Source organism: Procambarus clarkii, chromosome 38 (genome assembly GCF_040958095.1).
Source record: "Procambarus clarkii isolate CNS0578487 chromosome 38, FALCON_Pclarkii_2.0, whole genome shotgun sequence".
In the NCBI taxonomy this organism is placed as follows: domain Eukaryota; kingdom Metazoa; phylum Arthropoda; class Malacostraca; order Decapoda; family Cambaridae; genus Procambarus; species Procambarus clarkii.
In genome coordinates this window covers 18702913-18724831 of record NC_091187.1, presented here as the reverse complement: position 1 = coordinate 18724831, position 21919 = coordinate 18702913, and the positions used below count along the sequence as shown (strand labels likewise).

At 42.4% G+C, this 21919-nt stretch overlaps 1 protein-coding gene across 3 annotated transcripts in view; it reads right to left on the bottom strand.

Annotated features, from left to right (window-relative positions):
• Positions 1-1654: 1654 nt before the first annotated feature.
• LOC123747552 (uncharacterized) overlaps positions 1655-21919 on the bottom strand; it is a 71650-nt gene continuing 51385 nt past the window's right edge. For all 3 annotated transcript variants that reach the window (XM_069337824.1, XM_069337823.1, XM_069337825.1), the window contains exons 4-7: positions 18938-19096; positions 16360-16536; positions 15255-16043; positions 1655-2395 (exon numbers count right to left, since the gene is read on the bottom strand). In XM_069337824.1, coding sequence (XP_069193925.1) covers positions 15269-16043; positions 16360-16536; positions 18938-19096 — 1111 coding nt within the window. In that variant the 3' untranslated portion in view covers positions 1655-2395; positions 15255-15268. The remainder of the gene's footprint in view (positions 2396-15254; positions 16044-16359; positions 16537-18937; positions 19097-21919) is intronic.

Sequence of the window (21919 nt, the reverse complement as noted above, 5' to 3'; positions counted from 1 at the left end):
ACTGAATTTGTATACGTATAAAAGTTAGTTTCGAGGACTCTAGCTAAGGTTTGACTAGTTGTTTTGTCCTCTTTTCAACACTTATGATAAAGTGTAATCAATGAAACATTTATTTAAAAAAATATATTTTTGATGATATATATATTTATATATATATATATATATATATATATATATATATATATATATATATATATATATATATATATATATATATATATATAAATATAAATATATATAAAAATATATATATTTTTTGATGTCTCCTGCTTTATAAATGAGTCTTCTCTTGCTAATCAAATTATAATCCAATGAGGAATTGCAGAGCAAGAAAAAACATACATCCTCTAATATATCTATATACATATCAATGTGTGTTTATATCACGAAAATAAACACGTGATTAAAAATGTGACAGTGTCAGACCACGGAGGAAAATTGAAACAGGAATTTCTTTAAGTACTTTCGTATATTAATACATCTTCAGAAGGAGTGCCTTCTGAAGATGTATTAATATACGAAAGTACTTAAGGAAATTCCTGTTTCAATTTTCCTCCGTGGTCTGACACTGTCATACATATCAATGTATATTTCCCCATATAGTTCCTCAAAATTCATAAAATAAAATCCATATATTTTTTACTCTTTGGATAAAATAAACACTAACTTTCGAAATCGCTTTATTTATAAAACAATAACCCCTCCTGAGACACTGAGGGCCTCGCTAGCACGCACAGAGAATACAAAACAAAACTCTACATCCACACAGACACACGCATCGGTAGCTTGGACAGCAGTTCAGGATTTATACAAAGTGAAAACGAATATTCCTTTGGAATCTGTCAAATCATTAAGCAGTTTAGATAATTGTTAATGGTAATAATTCAATATAATAAAATTATACCGTGTTAAACTGGAATGATACGTAAGGGACTTTTGCGTATTAGAAATTATTTACAGGGCCTACAAAAGACAAATATGTACATAGGTCTTTGTCGGGAGCTGTTGGGTGTACCTTTTGTGGGTCTTGTCTCGCTGCTGGCTGTGTTTTGGTTGTGTCACAGCTGGCTGCCTGATGGTGACACAGCTGGCTGCCTGATGGCGGCATAGCTAGGAGCCTGATAGTGCACAGGTGGTCACCTGGTGTTGCACAGCTAAATGATTGATGTTGTACAGCTGGCTATCTGATTGTGTACATCTGGCTGCTGGATAGTGTGCACCAAGGTGCCTGAGTATAAATAACTTGGAGCATTACGTAGGACTTCCTTGTGGTGTATATCAAGTGATCTCAAGTTGTACATCTATGAATATCATTTTGTACAGTTGATATTGTGAGTACGTGCAGCAGGCAGCCTTATGGTGTACCGAAAGCTATCTGAAGCTGTAAACCAGGCAACGTGTTCATGTACATTATCCAATTGCACTGAACAGTAGTTCAGTAGTACCTCAGGGTGGTGATGTACATCAACCGTAACATGTACTGCTGAACGGTGATGCTTGTACAAGCTGAAGAATGATGGTGATGTACAAGAATGATGGTGATGGGGATATTTCGAAAAAAGATGATGAAGTACAAGCTAAATGACGTGGATGTTTTTAACGCACAACGGTTGCACTTTGCGTCTTTAATGGACATTTTATATCAGGAAAAAAATTTGATGTTTTTTGACTTGAATTGATTCATATGTACACACTGAATAGCGGAGTTGATTTAGGCTGGATGTCCTCCTCTCGCTGGTGTTGTACAGGAGCTAAGGGATATTCTGAAGCTTCGTGATGTACATATCTCATGTATATTATTCGTGTACAGAACCAGGCCCTCTACCCCTATCAACTGGCTCAAAAGATGAGATGAAAAGCGATTGAGTTTTACTCCAACAGTCGAATGGCGCACTCTTTGTCCTGTAAAATAGTTACTTGATGTACAATGGTCTCTTGGATGCCAGCAGATGGCGTTTAGTGTGATGCTGTACATAAATGTACCTTTGTACAACATTCTGGAAAATTATTTACATCAGTAGGTTAGTGAACATTTGAGCCATGTTGGCAATATATATAATTATGGAACATTATGCCCTGATGGTAGAGTACATGCTACATTATTCCCCCCTAACTCTGATCTTCTGTAACTTGGAACAAGGTGTTAACTACCACATTTATCTTTCTGTGTAAGCTGGTTGGTGAACATGATGGTGTTGAAATGTCCAGTTCATTATTGTACAGTTAAACATGGATCTGGTGGTGTAACGATGTTCACTTCGTCAGGGGTACAGCTGAACAGGGTACCGGTGGTGTGTAGAGTTTCAATTGAACACGGATCTGGTGATTTGTGAATGCCTACTTCATAACGAGGTCGGTCATTTCGTTAGCTGTGTTCATGTCGTCCCAGAACGTCCTGTGGGAAAAAATACATTATTTTCGTTTGAGTTTCTTATGACGTACCCAGCCACTTGGACTGGATGGTAGAGCGACGGTCTCGCTTCATGCAGGTCGGCGTTCAATCCCCGACCGTCCAAGTGGTTGGGCACCATTCCTTCCCCCTTTCCCATCCCAAATCCTTATCCTGACCCTTTCCAAGTGCTATATAGTCGTAATGACTTGGCGCTTTACCCCCCTGATAGTTCCCTAGTTCCCTTCTTATGACGTAATTAATTAATTTCCGACACCGATTTTCACATTGGCAGATTGACGCAGGGATTTAATCTCCCGTCAAACACGCACACGTTTACATACACAGCCTAACTCTTGGACGACAAAACACACACACACACACACACACACACACACACACACACACACACACACACACACACACACACACACACACACACACACACACACACACACACACACACACACACACACACACACACACACACACACACACACACACATGGGCCTCGTAGCCTGGTGGATAGCGCGCAGGACTCGTAATTCTGTGGCGCGGGTTCGATTCCCGCACGAGGCAGAAACAAATGGGCAAAGTTTCTTTCACCCTGAATGCCCCTGTTACCTAGCAGTAAATAGGTACCTGGGAGTTAGTCAGCTGTCACGGGCTGCTTCCTGGGGTGTGTGTGTGTGGTGTGGGAAAAAAAAAAAAAAAAAAAAAAGTAGTTAGTAAAACAGTTGATTGACAGTTGAGAGGCGGGCCGAAAGAGCAAAGCTCAACCCCCGCAAAAACACAACTAGTAAACACACACACACACACACACACACACACACACACACACACACACACACACACACACACACACACACACACACACACACACACACACACACACACACACACACACACACATCTGAGTAACATTCCCAGTTGATTAACAGCTAAGAGACGAGTACAAAGAGCCAAAATCTCAACCCCCCCACAAGCAGAACTATAAGCGAAAAACCAGATGAGTACATTTAGATAAGTACACATTCTGTACAAGTTACCCTTGTGACCAATTAATCCCTACAGCCCTCCCCCATTTTCATCTGCATTATCCCTCCGCAACTATGCTCTATTATAGCTTATACTCCCTCCTGTAACTCCTAGCCCTCCGACGGATCTTCCCTATGGGGAGCAACAAGCTAATTAAAATAGGAATTACCTTCCCCTCCAAACGCCAGTGAGGAAAGGGGTCATACTGCAAGGTTTCTATCGCTGGGAGTGATGGGAACATTACACTGCATAGCGGTCCCCAGAGCACAGTATCACCAGGCAATTATGGAGATTAAGAGAGATACTCCGGGATAGCTTTTTTTAAATCGAATTTGGAAACAAAATAAAAATTGAAAAAGATAGTTTTTTGCGAGTTTTGAAGTGAGGTTAGAAAGATTAGGGACTTTCAGTTTTCTCACTTATGTGTTGAATGATACCTTTTTCAGTCTCAATTATACATGAGTGCTAACTAGTTGAGTATATTAATCACCTAGGTGAGGACACTAGCCAACTAGGTGAGTCTTCAACACTATCAGAGGTAAGCATAGAACAGGGGAACACAGGTATATGTGTTACAGGGATCAATGAGGCTTTTTTTCTGTTTAATTTACCTTCTTCTTCTAACTCAAGAATTATTTTTAAGAAGCTTTAAAAATTATAAAGTCGAAGTCAAGATTCTCTCTAAAGTGTTTATTATTAGTACCATAAACAAGGGCTGTTGACATTGCATGCTTGACTTTCTTAGACTTGTTGACTTGTTTTGCAAATTGCAGAAACGATGTTTTGCAAATTGCAGAAACGATGTTTTGCAAAATTGCAGAAACGATGTTTTGCAAAATTGCAGAAACGATGTTTTGCAAAATTGCAGAAACGATATTTTGCAAAATTGCAGAACCGATATTTTGCAAAATTGCAGAAACGATGTTTTGCAAATTGCAGAAACAATATTTTGCAAAATTGCAGAAAATTGATGAGTGTTTGAATATGTGTATCTGTGTGTGTGTATGTGCCTATTTCCTTATCATATCTACTCATAAAATTTATGGATTGCGTTTGTTTTTAAAATCTGTGCCTTAGTTCATTCTATTTTTCTACTACTACGCCAAAATAAAACTTTCTAGCATCTCTTTGATTCATCTGTCTCTCAAGCCGCCGTCTCTGCTGCTCTCTTGTTTCACTGGTATTCATTGTGAATATTTCCTCTTTTTCCATATGCTTCATTCCCATTATGAATGAGAGCATCCCATTATGGGATGATCCCATTCATAGCATTCATTGAGCATCACATTATGGGATGCTTGTCAGTGACATTGGTACTTAGTAAAGTGCCTCTTCTCTACCTCCTTTAGGATTTTTAGGAAACGAAGGTAAATCAATTTGTTTTGAGATTTTTGAGATATATACAAGAGTTGTTACATTCATGTACAGCCGCTAGTACGCGTAGCGTTTCGGGCAGGTCCCTGGAATACGATCCCCTGCCGCGAAGAATCGTTTTTTCATCCAAGTACACATTTTACTGTTGCGTTAAACAGAGGCTACAGTTAAGGAATTGCGCCCAGTAAATCCTCCCCGGCCAGGATACGAACCCATGACATAGCGCTCGCGGAACGCCAGGCGAGTGTCTTACCACTACACCACGGAGACATTGTTTTCGACCCATTTTAGTTACTTGGATTAAGTCGTATTCTTAAAGTGTCTCTCAACTTCCTTGTTACCATTAGAGTAGACCATGAAGAGTGACGGTGGATGTTTGTCAGCTGGACACCTGGTCGCGTGTCGTTGTTTAACAATGTCGTTCGGGGCTGCTGCCGTATATGTAAGCTACATTTGTTATATATAAGGAGCGAAGACTAACAAAACTGATCAAGGTAGTCATTTGTCGTTGATTATTGTTGATTATCGTTGACCGGAGCCTGTCGGCCGAGCGGACATGTGATCCTATGGTCCCGGGTTCGATCCCGGGCCTGGTGAGAAACAATGGGCAGAGTTTCTTTCAACGCTATGCCCCTGTTACCTAGCAGTAAAATACGTACCTGGGTGTTACTCAGCTGTCACGGGCTGCTTCCTGGGGGTGGAGGCCTGGTCGAGGACCGGGCCGCGGGGGACTCTAAAGCCCAGAAATCATCTCAAAAGATAACCTCAGATATCGCACTCATTGCATTTTCTGCCTTGTCTGGGGTCCACACCCTGGCGGATGCAATAATTCACAAACGGTCTAATTTGTTTTAAACGAATCAATCGTTCCAGTAACATCGTCAGCTCGCTAGACAGTCGTCAGAGTATCACAGGCCACACTGTCTTTGATGTAAGTTCAAATATTATTCAGAGGAAATGTAACTTGAGGTGGTGGAGATGAGTGAGTATACAAGACTGTTGTGAAGCTGTAGACAGCATGAGGTGTAGGTGTTGTGTGTATACAAGGCTTCAGTATAACTGCAGAACATTTAAAGCGACTGTAAAGTGTACACAAAGTTGTAATTGGGCCGAGAACGATTTTTTTTTATTGCCTCCTTCTCTTTCCATCATCACAATCGACCGAAACAATCAATCGACCGAAACGTCGTCGTCCCTTCATTTTCTAGTGTGTGGTCTGGTCAACAAGAATTTAGGAAACTGGTCACCAGGAAGAATCTCGAATGGAATGAAAACTATCACATATTGGTCTAGGAGGTGCTTGTAGCCGAGCCAGAAAGGCCACATCTCAGTTGCACATGACTCAGGCTCACACACAGTTTGTTCGGTACACGTACCGAACATGTGTTAAACAGTCACTGTTGTAAGGCTTGGCATCTACTTGCATACTCTCAGTATCAATACTGAATCAATACAGTCTTTTTTTTTACAAAACTTACATCTTTGTCTCTCCTGTCAATACAACAGTCGTGTATTGTTAATACAATAGCTGTTTTTAGTAGATTTATAAATTTGTTTAAACAGAGATGAGTTGTGTCCCTTCTCTCTCTCTCTCTGGGCCGGTGCAGCCACCGGCAACAAGGGGGACAAAATAACAGGAGGAATAACTCTCTCAGACAAGGTAACAGCACAGCGACTAATTTTAGCGCCCACCAACGCGGCGCAAAAGTTAACTGGGACAATATTTCGCCGAAAATATTGTGGGTAATATGGATTTGTTGTCACGAAGACAAAGTACAGTGAATCGTGATCAATGTGTGCCATCAGCTGACCTTCACGTATTGCTTGCTTCAGCTCTGGATGAAATTTGTGTTTGCGTGAGTTTGATTAATGATTTAACCATGTGTGTGTGTTTCATATATTTATGTGCCAGCTTCGTTTGTTTGAAGAGTTTGCATTGCACTGCACCAGTGTATGGAGTATTGTATTCACGTAGTTGTGCTTGCGGGGGTTGAGCTCTGGCTCTTTGGTCCCGCCTCTCAACCGTCAATCAACTGGTGTACAGGTTCTTGAGGCTACTGGCTGCTCTATCGTATCGAAACTTGAAACTGTGTATGGAGTCTGCCTCCACCACATCACTGCCTAATGCATTTCACTTGTTAACTACTTTGACACTGAAATAGGTCTTTATAACGTCCCTGTGGCTCATTTGGGTACTTTGTGTGTGTGTGTGTGTGTGTGTGTGTGTGTGTGTGTGTGTGTGTGTGTGTGTGTGTGTGTGTGTGTGTGTGTGTGTGTGTGTGTGTGTGTGTGGAGCAGGGAGAGAGAAAGAGAGATCAACTACCCCAGTCAGACATGTTCCGTGGGCCCTTGTCTTATCACCCAATTCATCAACACCACAACTATTTGCTTCCATCACATAAATCTCTCAAATCACATTCCTCTTCCAGGAGCTCCCTTGATGTTCCCTTTGTTCACTTGTTCAATATTTACTTTCCATAATATTCCTTTTGGACATATATTGATATGTATATGAAATGTATGTATTCAAGTCTCCCATACCCACCAAATGGGTATGTATACCCATCTAACCTTTGAATAATTTTCCAGTAATGAGTATTTTCTTATGTAGGCTATGTAGGCTATTCATCAATTTAGATTATGTAGGCTATTCATCAATTTAGATTATCTAAATTATTTCTGAACACTTTTCTTTTTTTAAATCAAGATTCGTATTCGTTTAAAATTGATTTAAGATTTAGTTCCTCCTGACTATTCCTCAATCTCTCTCTCTCTTCCCCTGGTGTCTCAGTAACCATGAACAAATTCACAAGGGCCGTGACGAGGATTCGAACCTGCGTCCGGGATCATCCGGACGCAGGTTCGTATCATCATACTGGTTGCTCAGTAACCATTTTCGTTCATCCTACGATTCTCACATAATTAATTTTTCCTCCATCTTCCTGTTCGTGATATTTAAGGGGATTACACCTGAAGGGATGTGCTTGCTTGTCCTTTCTTAGATCACCAGATAAGTGTCCTCTCACATACTGATAATAATTTCCTTTTCTCCTCTTCTCTGCTACTGCTTTTCTCATTTATCATCAGTATTTATGTTCCCTTTATTTCGGATTTTTAAGAAAATAACAGTTTTTGCGAAAAATTTGTGTTTATTTTGCTAAATTTCCTTTGGTAAATTTCCCCTTTCTCTGTAATCGTTTCATTTTTTTTCTTTCCAGCTAATTTCAGTCTTTCTGTTGCCTTCTGTTTTCAAGTCTTCCAGCGACCATCAGTCTTCCAGCCAGCATTAGTCTCCTGACCGCTTTTTGTCTTCCAGACTTTCAGCTAAAATCAGCCTTTCAGTGGCCGCTAGTCTTCCATTCTTCAAGCGAACGTCAGTCTTAATTTTAGACGTCTTCTATTTTCCAGTCTTCCTACCAGCATTAATCTTCCAGTCGTTAAACCACCATCAGCCTTAAAGTTTTCCAGTATTTTTTTTATCTTCCACTCTTCTAGGAAGCATCAATCTTCCATTCGCTCACTGGCTTCCATTCTTCCAGCAAATATCAGCCTTAATTTCAGTCGTATCTTGTCTGCCAGTCTTCCTACCAAAAATTAGTCTTCTAGTCACACTATTCCAATCTTCCAGTCAACATTAGTCCTCAGTCTTCCAGTGAACATCAGTCCTCAGTCTTCCAGTGAACATCAGTCCTCAATCTTCCAGTCAACATTAGTCTTCAGTCTTCCAGTCAACATCAGTCTTGCTCCCTCCTCAGTCTTCCAGTCATCTCTTATCTTCCAACCAGCTCGTCATCCCAGTTATTTTTTTGTTATCTCTTTGCTGCATGTCTTGAGAGTAATTTGTCAAGAGTCTTGGTCATATCTCCTGCCTTGGAAATATTATTTTAAAATAATTAAGCTTTTGGTTGGTGAAGTTATTAATCTTCCTGGGACTTGGAGAAACGTACACACACACACACACACACACACACACACACACACACACACACACACACACACACACACACACACTCACTCATAATGTGGATACGATAGGGACACAATTGGCTCAAAAACCTGTAGACTAGTTGCTTGACAGTAGAGAGGCGGGACCAAAGAGCCAGAGCTCAACCCCTGAAGGCACAATTTGGTGAGTACAGTTCAAAGTTACATGCACAAGCAGACGTACTGAAAATTATTTAATTACTCTAATGGATTAAATATACACCAAAGACAGAGGATACAGTTAACACAGTTGTCAAGGACAAGCTGACAGCTGAAGCAGTGTGTGTGGTAGTGGAGCAGCTGACAGCTGAAGCAGTGTGTGTGGTGGTGGAGCAGCTGACAGCTGAAGCAGTGTTTGTGGTGGTGGAGCAGCTGACAGCTGATGAATGGTGTATACCAGATGGGTTCAAGCCCCCTGGGCCCACGTCTGAGGCAATACGTGGCACTGTTCATTTTGCTTTTATAAAATACATATTTGAAATAACATTTGGACTTATTTTCCCCATCGGCACTTCTAACGCTTTCGTCTCCATCACTATCTTAGCACTGAAAAGGTCTTTAAATATCCTTTTAGCTTAATTGAATTATTAGTATCTAAAGATATCCTCTCATTTTGCTTCCAAATGTTCTAAACTGTCTAAATCCACGCTTGTTAGTGTGGCAGCGTATCTTGTATGCTGGGATCATATCTTCTGTTTTTTTCCAACAATAGAGTGTTCACATCTTGGCTGCCATTCCCACCTTCAGGTACGTTTCTGTGGGCTTCTGTGCCCCATCAAGAAGTAGATTCTGTGTGGTATTGTCTCCCAAATCCTTGTCACTCGGATACTGGTAAATTTTTAGAAAGAAATTTACCAGTAGATTTTTAGAAAGAAATTTACCAATTTCTTTCTAAACAGTTTGTTACTCTGGCACCATTGGTTATGTCTCCTTGGTTATGCCTTGCATAGTCTTTCAGGAGAGTCCTGCTGGCCTTGTTCTTCCTGACTATCTTTATAAACTATGTACCATAGGAAGAGATTCAAGAAGAGTGGTTTTGCAGTTACGTAATTTGTGTATTTTAAATATTCATAAAAATCACTTTTTCAGCATTTTTTATTTTGTTGTTTATCTTTTTATTTAGTACTGTCCATGTTTTGCACTTTAGTTTGTACTGGAATGTCTGGTATGGGACGGTTTTAAATGCTTTCAGACGATAAAATGTTTGTCTCTGGCATTGGATTGATTGTTATGTATTCTCTCTCTCTCTCTCTCTCTCTCTCTCTCTCTCTCTCTCTCTCTCTCTCTCTCTCTCTCTCTCTCTCTCTCTCTCTCTCTCTCTCTCTCTCTCTCTCTCTCTCTCTCTCTCTCTCTCTCTCTCTCTCTCTCTCTCTCTCTCTCTCTCTCTCTCTCTCTCTCTCTCTCTCTCTCTCTCTCTCTCTCTCTCTCTCTCTCTCTCTCTCTCTCTCTCTCTCTCTCTCTCTCTCTCTCTCTCTCTCTCTCTCTCTCTTTCTTCCTGACCTGCAAATTTGCCTTCACTATCTTGCTTTTTCTGTTATGCACGTCTTTGCCTTTGGGTTCAATTTCAGAGGCTCTTTTGGAAATCTTCTCGTCATCATCTTGAGACAATTAGTCATTGATCTCATGCTGTGTATTTTCTCCCTCATGGTGTTAAGATTTTAAAAACTTAATGGGCCCCAGTGTCGTCTCTCGTGGTACTCCAATAATTACTACTCCAGTCTGATAGCTACCCTCTAGGTATAACTCAATGCTCCTCCTTCGGAGATAAACTCTGTCATCTAACTTAGCACTTGTCCAGATATGCTATCATTCTTCTCTAGCCTGTGAAGGATTCTCTTGTGTGGGAGAGGGTTGAAGGTGGATTTTCCTCCTTGTATAACTGTCCATACTAGTCATTTTCTTCGTCCTTCCAGTCCCCTTATCGTCGAAATCTATCCACCTCTGTTGACTTGCCACCTCTCTCTCTCTCTCTCTCTCTCTCTCTCTCTCTCTCTCTCTCTCTCTCTCTCTCTCTCTCTGTCTCTGTCTCTCTCTCTCTCTCTCTCTGACCCATCTCTTCCTTTTTCTTGCCAATAGCACCCTCTACTCCATTCTTCACTATTCGTCTCTTTTCATTTTCTACACCTGTTTCCTCTCTTCCTTCTCTTCAGCTTTTACTTCCGCTATTACCATTCCTCTTCACTTGTCCCACCCCCCTCTCTCTCTCTTTCTCTCTTCTCTCTTCTCTTTCTATCTTACTCGCTTCTCTGTACCAGTCTCCTCCTTGCCTCCCCTCTCTTTACTTGGCACGTCTTGCTCCACCTCACAACTCTTGTCCCCTCTCTAACCCCTCAGCACGTCTCAAGTTTCTCCCCTTGCCAACTCACACATCTTCCCCTCTCTCATTCTCTCTCTCTCTCTCTTTCTCTTTCTCTCTCCTGGATCCTATGAAGTTTTCCCTTTACTTCCCGCCTCTCTACATCTGTCTTCTCCGTTCTCTTATACTTACACTTGTTCCCCCTTTCCAAGCTTCTCTACATATATACTTTCTTTCTCTTTCCCTCTACACATGTTTCCTCCGTGCCTGAGCTTCTGTATCAGTCTATCCCTTCCTCCTCCTTCGCTACACATGCCCTTTTCTCACCGTTCCTATGCATGTGTGTTCTCTCATTCCCCTTGTGCCCTCTATCCTCTTGAGAGTCTTCTATGTATTGACCTAAACCAGGACAACACCTTCACCATAGACGGTGGAAGAGGCATCCCAGTAGGTCTAGAAACCAGTTAGTGGTCACACTTTCCCCCACTCTCTTGGCCCGTCTAGTGTCCCTTCACTAGGACTCTAGTGTCCCCTCACTGGGACTCTAGTGTCCCCCTCACAGGGGCTCTAGTGTCCTCGTCTCCCCCTCCCATCACCCGTAACAACTTCCAATATTTCAGCTGTTAAATCAACCATTTCCTGAAGCTAGACATGCCGGCCTCTCTTCAGCATTTTCTATATAAGTTTTCGCTCCTGCTCTTTATTCTGCTCGTAAGCCAGAATGACTGCTCATGTGTCGTCGGTGGGTGATACCCGTGTTTGGTTTGTGTGTTGTTTGCGTCTTGTGTTGCTTTGTGTTTGGTTGGTGTTGACGCTGAGGTCAAGTTTAGGGTTTAGGTTGACTTCCTCCTCGCATCGTGAAGTTGGCTTTCGGTCGGGTTTCGGTCGGCTTATTTGAGTCTGATATTTGCTGTCTTCATCTGGTGTTAGAAATTTGGGGAAGATCTATGGTCAGAGGGTTTGTGGGATAGTTTATTTTCTCTCTCTTGGTCTCTCTCTCTCTTGGTCTCTCTCTCTCTCTCTCTCTCTCTCTCTCTCTCTCTCTCTCTCTCTCTCTCTCTCTCTCTCTCTCTCTCTCTCTCTCTCTCTCTTTCTCTCTCTCTCTCTCTCTCTCTCTCTCTCTCTCTCTCTCTCTCTCTCTCTCTCTCTCTCTCTCTCTCTCTCTCTCTCTCTCTCTCTCTCTCTCTTACACACACACCAAACAGCTCTCAAAACCTGAGTTAGGAGTCTCTCTCTGTCTCTGTCTCTCTCTGTCTCTGTCTCTCTCTCTCTCTCTCTCTCTCTCTCTCTCTCTCTCTCTCTCTCTCTCTCTCTCTCTCTCTCTCTCTCTCTCTCTCTCTCTCTCTCTCTCTCTCTCTCTCTCTCTCTCTCTTACACACACACACCAAACAACTCTCAAAACCTGAGTTAGGAGTCAGACAGATCACTGCTCACCGCGCTTGAGAGCCTAATTCTAGAGGCGGCGCCAGCTTGGACCCCCGTCCTCATAAAACTCCAAGAAAATCGATGGCAGTCCAGACGTTTACCACAATGTTGGACCTTCAACAAAGCCAGCTGGAAAGCGAGGCTAAACTGCGGGAATAGAACCTCACATACCCGAAGAGTAATATGAATCAGAGTAGATATATTCACGGTATACAAAATACAGACTTCTTGGCATGAGAAAGAAGAGCAGAAATAAATTAGATCCAAAGATGCACCAATGTAGCATATATAATGTTTTTTTTCCATAAGGGTGTGGCCTACGAAGTGTCAGATAAGGAGTTATTGAAGGCTTACTCCATACATGGAGGAGGAGGCAGTGGAGGGATAACTTTATATGGAAGAGGAAAAAGTAGTGCAGTTTAGTAACACATATGGTCAAGGTAGTGGAATTTAACTCCATGCATGGAGGAAGAGGTAGTAGAAACCAACTCCATACATGGAGGAGGAGGTAGTAGAAGCCAACTCCATACATGGAGGAGGAGGCAGTAGAGGCTAACTCCATACATGGAGGAGGAGGTAGTAGAAGCCAACTCCATACATGGAGGAGGAGGCAGTAGAGGCTAACTCCATACATGGAGGTGGAGGTAGTAGAAGCCAACTCCATACATGGGAGGTGGGAGGAGCAAGAACCAAAGGATATTTACATCATTCACAACCATAATCTCTTCAACACAAAACTCACATCATTTTTCATCCCCCATTCCTCCCAATCCTTCACCTCCACCCTCACTCACACCCTAAACTCCCACCCATTCCTGTCCCAAACCCCCCCCCCTCCCATCCCTTCTACACCATACACATTCAGTTGCATGAACGCACATCAGAGTATAAGGAGCATGCTCCGTATATTGACTGTAATTACCAATCCCAGCAGTCGACTAGACTTGCACTCTAACCATACCCCAGCCTATCCCTGGATATCGCCTATCCTTATAGCCTGTTCTAACCTAAACTAACCTAATCCTGGATATCGTCTGACCTAATACTCCAAGACCTGAGCTTGGAGATCTATAGGCCATATGCCAAAATCTAACTAAAGTTAATCTGATTAAACATTAAGTAAGCCTTCAATGAACAAACAATCAAGGGGCATATCCCTGATTCAGTCAATACACAAACAGACAAAAACCACGACATAACATACAAGGGTTCAGCTCAGGGAAAATATTATCCATAAACTCTCAATAATATATAATTTGGCGTGCATAATCTTAGTCTTGAGTTTTGACACATGAAAATTGTCTCTCTCTCTCTCTCTCTCTCTCTCTCTCTCTCTCTCTCTCTCTCTCTCTCTCTCTCTCTCTCTCTCTCTCTCTCTCTCTCTCGATCAAATCACCTCATTTTTGTGGGCACCACAAAAATGAGGTGATTTGATAAAATAGCTATGCCCAAGATTACCAACAAAGTGCCGTCGGGGTGTGGTTCAAATAGCCTCGGCTGTCACTCCCTTTTGTACAGTCACTGATGGTCGAGTGGTTTAAGGTACCGTGTACACCAGTTGCAATGTGCTCCTGGCGGTCCGGGTTCGAGTCACTTCTAGGATGTGGAGTTTTCAGTTATATATATATATATATATATATATATATATATATATATATATATATAAATATATATATATATATATATATATATATATATATATATATATATATATATATATATATATATATATATATATATATATATAAACAAACTCAGAACCTATTAGTTTTACTGGTGCGTATGTTGATCCTTCACTTGTGCAATATGCCAGCCCCCAGCACCCCTAATAACCCAATGGCTGGTATTTTCATTTGACCGTGCAACACATACCTACAAAGCAGCGAATTTCCATTACTTTTATTTTTGTTTTTTCAATTTTCTCACACGCAACAAAATTTAGGAACGTGAACTAAATGTTAGGCTTCGTGATTAAATTGTTCATGTTCGAAGATTTCGTGAGTAAATTGTTATTGTTCGAGGATTTCATGAGCAAATTGTATGCTGCATTTAGAACAATTGATACCGCCTCGGGGGGGGGGGGGTGCGAATCGTCCGAGTATTGTTAATAACTCAAGAGCATTTCACACTTCCTAGTGTGAAGCACTGTCTAGCAGCTCGCCTTTAACCAGAGTCAATACTGTGGATCAACATCAGTATATCTGCAATTGGGAATACCATTAAAGTCTTAATGGATGCTCTCTCTGTATTGAACACATCACTCTGACAATAATTTTTTTTTTTTTATGCATAATCACTTAATACAATGACCATCTGTGTGAGTGTATAAAACACACACACACACACACACACACACACACACACACACACACACACACACACACACACACACACACACACACACACACACACACACACACATATATATATATATATATATATATATATATATATATATCTTTCAAAGAGCAATCGCTGCTCATATACATATACACAATTAGAGCAGCAAAGTAAAAAAAAAATAATGCTGGACACCCATTCAAAATAATTGGCTGATAAAGCAAATTACCAATTACCAGCTCTAATTAAACCCAGACATTTGCGTGGTATACACAAATATATATATATAAGTTTTCGTAAAAAATTACTGAAAAAAAAGGTAATGACAAAAATGAAAGCATTTAGTTTATACCAAGTAAACATCTTTGCAAAATGTGTTTGTAAAGAAAATATTTTGATAATTCATACCTGTGCTTTGTGGTTCAGGAGTCGTAGCAACTGTGCTGTGAGGGTGTGGTGGTGGTGGTGTTGGTCGGGTGAGAGTCAGTAGTTGTATTCAGCTCGGCGGTCGTATGAGGCTCTCCAGTTGGATACTGATGCTCAGCTGTCGAACACTGGCTCGCTGGTGAATAGGAATCAACTGCTGGATACCCTTCAGATGGAGGATGGGATTCTGATGCCATGTACGGGGGTGTCTGACTGTCGCAGCAGGCGTTTCGGCTCCACTGGTCACAGCGACGCCGCCCTCCACCATCGCTACTCTTTTTTAAAATGGATTTCAGTGGTTCTTTCGGACCCCTTGAAGATGTCTTGCCACTTGGGCTTCCTCTAGCCGGACTGTGGTGTACGGGGGACTCAGCTCCCTCTGGCGGACACGTCGGCGGGTCTGTGTACCCACTAACTTGTATTTGCGGTACAGGACTATCCACGTACCGGACAACAGGGGGCATCGGAGCTTCCACATATACAACTGAGGGCCCTGGTGCCAGAGCAGCCTCCACACAGCTGTCGCTGGACACCGGTGGTCTGGGAAGATCGTTAAAATCACCAGTCGACGAAGTGGTTACAGAGTCCTTCATATATACACCAGCTGTTGCCTCTGTCAAGGAAGTCTCTGCAAAGTTGCCGAGTAACGGTTGTAGTGCAGAACGTTGCGTGCACGGTACTTGAAGATTGCAAGAGCAACACGGAAGACCTTCAGGAAATGCTGGCGAAGACCCCATAGAACTTCCAGTAATGGGAGGACAGCAATCCAACCTGCCATACAATGATAACATTAACATATTCAGTTATCAAAGATAGCGGGGGTGAGCATAGTGTTATTATAGGTCAATATTCAGGTTAGATTCAAAATGTTATTGATAGACATTTTAATAACTTATGTGAAAGAACAGCATAAAATGGGACATTTACAAATGAGTTTGACTAAAAAAAATCTTAAACAGTTTATGTAAATGTAATAACAATGAAAGATTAACATTAAACCAGGAGAAAGGTATGATGTAAATACCAGTCCCGAGACAAAATATCAAATAATTGGACAAATTATTGGACATTATGACTGCTCACGTACGTGGGGACAGTGCCGGCTCTTTGATGAGCCTCGTAGGACTTCTTCATGTGGATGAGTTGCTCCTGGAGGCAGCGGTACTCCTTCAGGAACTTCTCGAGCTGCGCGGCGTGGTACTCGAAGTGACAGGGATCGGCAGTTCGATGCTGACTACAGACGCCTCCGGCAGCGCCCTCGATCCTGCACCACCAGGAACTTATCTTAGACATTTGATTCTTTTTGCGTCAAATTCAGTCATAAAATCGTGTCGCAAATTTATGGGATTTGGTATCAGTCTTTTTAGAGTCTAATAACCTCCGAAGAGTTATTAAGACCACTACAATAGCTTACCAGTCCACCAGCAAGTATACATTAGGCCTGAACATACTCCAGAACTAAAATAAACTGACAATGTATATAGCAGGTACATTTTGGATGTATATTTCTCTCTCACATGTCATGTATCTGAGTTTATATATATATATATGTATATACCTACTTTACCCACCTCCCATTTCGTAATTGGCGCTCTTCCATTTAAAACACTCATTGAAATTTTTATTTACACATTTTTGCGTATAATTTTGGTTTTAAGACGTCATAAGTACGTCGTTGCCTAAGACACAAATATTCCACAGAGCGGCGCTACCATTGGCCGCCTGCCAGCCAGTGGTCAGGAGAGGTAGCAAATGACAGCTATTACGGTCCGGCCGACGTGTGTGAACTCTATGATAGAAGGCAATAAGGACTAATATTATAGTCTGAGAGCTGAAGAAGCAGCTGTGGAGACTAGCTCACCACTGCAACACCTCATTACTCGCAAGACAGTGCTATAATATGATGATCAACCCACATATCAAAAAATGAAGAGAGGACGACGTTTCGGTCCGTCGTGGACCTTTATTAAGTCTTGTGATATCAAGAGTCGTTTCGTAAGTCGTGTGATATCAAGAGTCGTCTCGTAAGTCTTGTGATATCAAGAGTCGTCTCGTAAGTCGTGTGATATCAAGAGTTCAAGAGTCGAGTCAAGAGTCGTTTCACATGCAACCTATATGAAAAAGAAAAAGCAGTTGAATCCTCAGATGGATATCCCTGCCGATCTTTAACCAGTGATCCTCAGAGTTTGCACCCAACTCTTCCTGATGCAAGTTATTTTTTCGAGTTTCTGATTCCAATCTACATACAGCTCACTTTTGAATCTCTCTCTCTCTCTCTCTCTCTCTCTCTCTCTCTCTCTCTCTCTCTCTCTCTCTCTCTCTCTCTCTCTCTCTCTCTCTCTCTCTCTCTCTCTCTCTCTCTCTCTCTCTCTCTCTCTCTCTCTCTCTCTCTCTCTCTCTCTCTCTCTCTCTCTCTCTCTCTCTCTCTCTCTCTCTCTCTCTCGCTCTCTCTCTCTCTCTCTTTCTTCCCTTCCTCTCCCTCCACACATGTTTCCTTCAATGACTTATAACTTTGGAAACTCTGAGCACCTCAGGAAACGCTGGTTTCATCGCTTTAAAGAATTCGTATCAAAACGCTCGTTCCAAATAACTGCACTTGACACGATGCCAGGTGATATGAGCTTCGTCAATATCGAGCACCTCTCGCAGATTTTACCACGAGCTGGGAGACTCGCCACAGGCATAGTCACGCCCTCGCTACAGTCTATCCCAGTAAACTCGCCCACAAGATCACCACATTATTAATGCTTTATTCATATGCAGGCGACGAGTCACAATAACGTGGCTAAAGTATGTTGACCAGACCACACACTAGAAGGTGAAGGGACGACGACGTTTTAGTCCGTCCTGGACCATTCTCAAGTCGATTGAGATTGGTCCAGGACGGACTGAAACGTTGTACTGCTTTATTAATAATTAAAATAATGCATCGTGGTAACCTGGGAATTTTGCTTGGTGCTAATAAATATTTTACTATTTATTTTGTACACCTCTTTTATGCGCCCAGTTAGCACAGTATCCAAGAGAAACGTTCATTTAACGCTGCTTCAACGTTGCACTGACGTTGATAACCGGTTGAATATTATTCTTAGATATTTGTGCCCACTGGATATTTGCGAGATGAAATACATGTTCAGTGGAGTAAAATAATAGTTGAGGGTTATTTCGTTGGTCTGTCAGGCTGCATGGTCTGACTCAGTTGTACAAATGAGCTGCTTCGAGAGCCTTATTCTGGGGAAGGAAGATATCCTGTGGTTATCCTCGTCCACAAACAGTTATGGACGTGCAAAGAACGAGCAAGAGTATTGTGTCAACTCCGACGTGAGCGTTTAGGGTTCGTGTGAGTATGAATGCATGTGTGTACGTGTATGTATATGTATGCATGGGAGCTTATCTGAGGGTGGAGGATGGGTCTGGGCCCAATAACTACCCATAGGATAGGTATGGGGGTCCACTACCACACACAGGATGTGTATGGCGTCCACTACTGCCCACAGGATGAGTATGGGGGGTCCACTACCGCCTATGCATTATGGAAGAGGGTGACAAGACCTCACCTGTGAGTAGGGGTGACAAGACCTCACCTGTGAGTAGGGGTGACAAGACCTCACCTGTGAGTTAGCATAAGAACAAGTCACCGAGGGCTTGAGGTGATTGGAGCTCACCTGTGGGCGGGGTTAAGCTGGAGCATTTCTTGACCGTGGGTGACGTCAAGCACATGTGGGGCGGCCAAGCATGGGTGACCACTCACTGGCAAGTGGGCGTTGGCGTACGCGTTGGACGCTGCTTGACTGAGGGCCAGGTTCAAGGCGCTTGATGATCTACTGTCAAGGGGAGGAGAATTAGACTTGAAAGCGGTTCTTTCTGGAACCCGTTCAGTTAAATTGTTTGTTCTTGTTGATTATGTTAATTTTAAGGGATTATGAATTCATTGAAGTGTGTGTACTCACCTAATTGTACTCACCTAATTGTGCTTGCGGGGGTTGAGCTCTGGCTCTTTGGTCCCGCCTCTCAACCGTCAATCAACTGGTGTACAGATTCCTGAGCCTATTGGGCTCTATCATATCTACATTTGAAACTGTGTATGGAGTCAGCCTCCACCACATCACTTCCTAATGCATTCCATTTACTAACTACTCTGACACTGAAAAAGTTCTTTCTAACGTCTCTGTGGCTCATTTGGGTACTCAGCTTCCACCTGTGTCCCCTTGTTCGCGTCCCACCAGTGTTGAATAGTTCATCCTTGTTTACCCGGTCGATTCCCCTGAGGATTTTGTAGGTTGTGATCATGTCCCCCCTTACTCTTCTGTCTTCCAGTGTCGTGAGGTGCATTTCCCGCAGCCTTTCCTCATAACTCATGCCTCTTAGTTCTGGGACTAGTCTAGTAGCATACCTTTGGACTTTTTCCAGCTTCGTCTTGTGCTTGACAAGGTACGGGCTCCATGCTGGGGCCGCATACTCCAGGATTGGTCTTACATATGTGGTGTACAAGATTCTGAATGATTCCTTACACAGGTTCCTGAACGCCGTTCTGATGTTAGCCAGCCTCGCATATGCCGCAGACGTTATTCTCTTTATGTGGGCTTCAGGAGACAGGTTTGGTGTGATATCAACTCCTAGATCTTTCTCTCTGTCTGTTTCATTAAGTACTTCATCTCCTATTCTGTATCCTGTGCCTGGCCTCCTGTTTCCACTGCCTAGTTTCATTACTTTGCATTTACTCGGGTTGAACTTCAACAGCCATTTGTTGGACCATTCACTCAGTCTATCCAGGTCATCTTGTAGCCTCCTACTATCATCCTCTGTTTCAATCCTCCTCATAATTTTTGCATCGTCGGCAAACATTGAGAGGAACGAATCTATACCCTCTGGGAGATCATTTACATATACCAGAAACAGTATAGGTCCAAGGACTGACCCCTGCGGGACTCCACTTGTGACGTCTCGCCAATCTGAGGCCTCACCCCTCACACAGACTCGTTGTCTCCTGTTGCTTAGGTATTCCTCTATCCACCGGAGTACCTTCCCTCTCACTCCAGCCTGCATCTCCAACTTTCGCACTAGCCTCTTGTGTGGTACTGTATCAAAGGCTTTCTGACAATCCAAAAATATGCAGTCTGCCCACCCTTCTCTTTCTTGCCTTATTTTTGTTGCCTGGTCGTAGAATTCAAGTAACCCTGTGAGGCAGGACCTGCCATCCCTGAACCCATGTTGATGCTGTGTTACAAAGTTCCTTCGCTCCAGATGCTCCACTAGTTTTTTTCGCACAATCTTCTCCATCAGCTTGCATGGTATGCAGGTTAGGGACACTGGCCTGTAGTTCAGTGCCTCCTGTCTATCCCCTTTCTTGTATATCGGGACTACGTTAGCTGCTTTCCAAATATCTGGCAGTTCCCCTGTTGCCAGTGATTTGTTATACACTATGGAGAGTGGTAGGCTCAGTTCTCTTGCTCCTTCCTTTAGAACCCAAGGGGAGATTCCATCTGGGCCTATAGCCTTCGTCACGTCCAACTCTAGTAAACACTTCCTTACTTCCCCACTGGTAATCTCAAACTCTTCCAGTGGTTCCTGGTTAGCTATTCCCTCACTTACCTCTGGAATTTCTCCTTGTTCTAAGGTGAAGACCTCCTGGAATTTCTTATTCAATTCCTCACACACTTCCTTGTCATTTGTAGTGAATCCTTCCGCCCCTATCCTTAATCTCATAACCTGTTCCTTTACTGTTGTTTTTCTCCTAATGTGGCTATGCAACAATTTAGGCTGAGTCTTTGCCTTGCTTGCGATGTGTGTGTGTGTGTGTGTGTGTGTGTGTGTGTGTGTGTGTGTGTGTGTGTGTGTGTGTGTGTGTGTGTGTGTGTGTGTGTGTGTGTGTGTGTGTGTGTGTGTGTGTGTGTGTGTGTGTGTGTGTGTGTGTGTGTGTGTGTGTGTGTGTGTGTGTGTGTGTGTGTATACTATTGGTATCTGCAGAATTGAGCTATTAGTTCTTGGACCCCGTCTTTCAAACCTTCGGTTGTCTAATGACTCCCGATTTTCCTCTTTCAGATCTACTACTGCATAAATTTTGTCTCTCGCTCACATTCACGTACACACACACACACACACACACACACACACACACACACACACACAACAACACATAAACAATAGCTGCCTCGCACGACTACATATGCATTAGATACATACATATTTAGTACAAGATTCTGCATGCACTACTAAGACCTCTTTGTTCTTATAATTTTGTATTTGTCATGAATTTCCACTTATCTTTATAACTGTCTTTATTCAGATACATAAAACACAAAAAGTAAGCATCACTACTCATTAATCTCTGATGATTAATAATATATTTGTTTAGGAATGCCCTGGGATTGAACTTTTTCGTAAGTTCCACCGAAGCAGACATATAAACAAAGGCAATTTAGTTTTTTTCCGCAAAATTGCACATACTATCAACACGAAGTATATTGACATTGACGCCAAGTGCCTCCATAAAATTGATGGCAACATGGGTTCTCTGGTCAAACTCATCTGCAAGAAACTGCAACAAAATCTTGTTTGAAGCTGGTGTGCAAACAAGATTTCCTTTTGATGCAGGAAGGTGAGTCGTTTGCCACCAGTGTGAAGGACTATGAATTGTCGACATACTT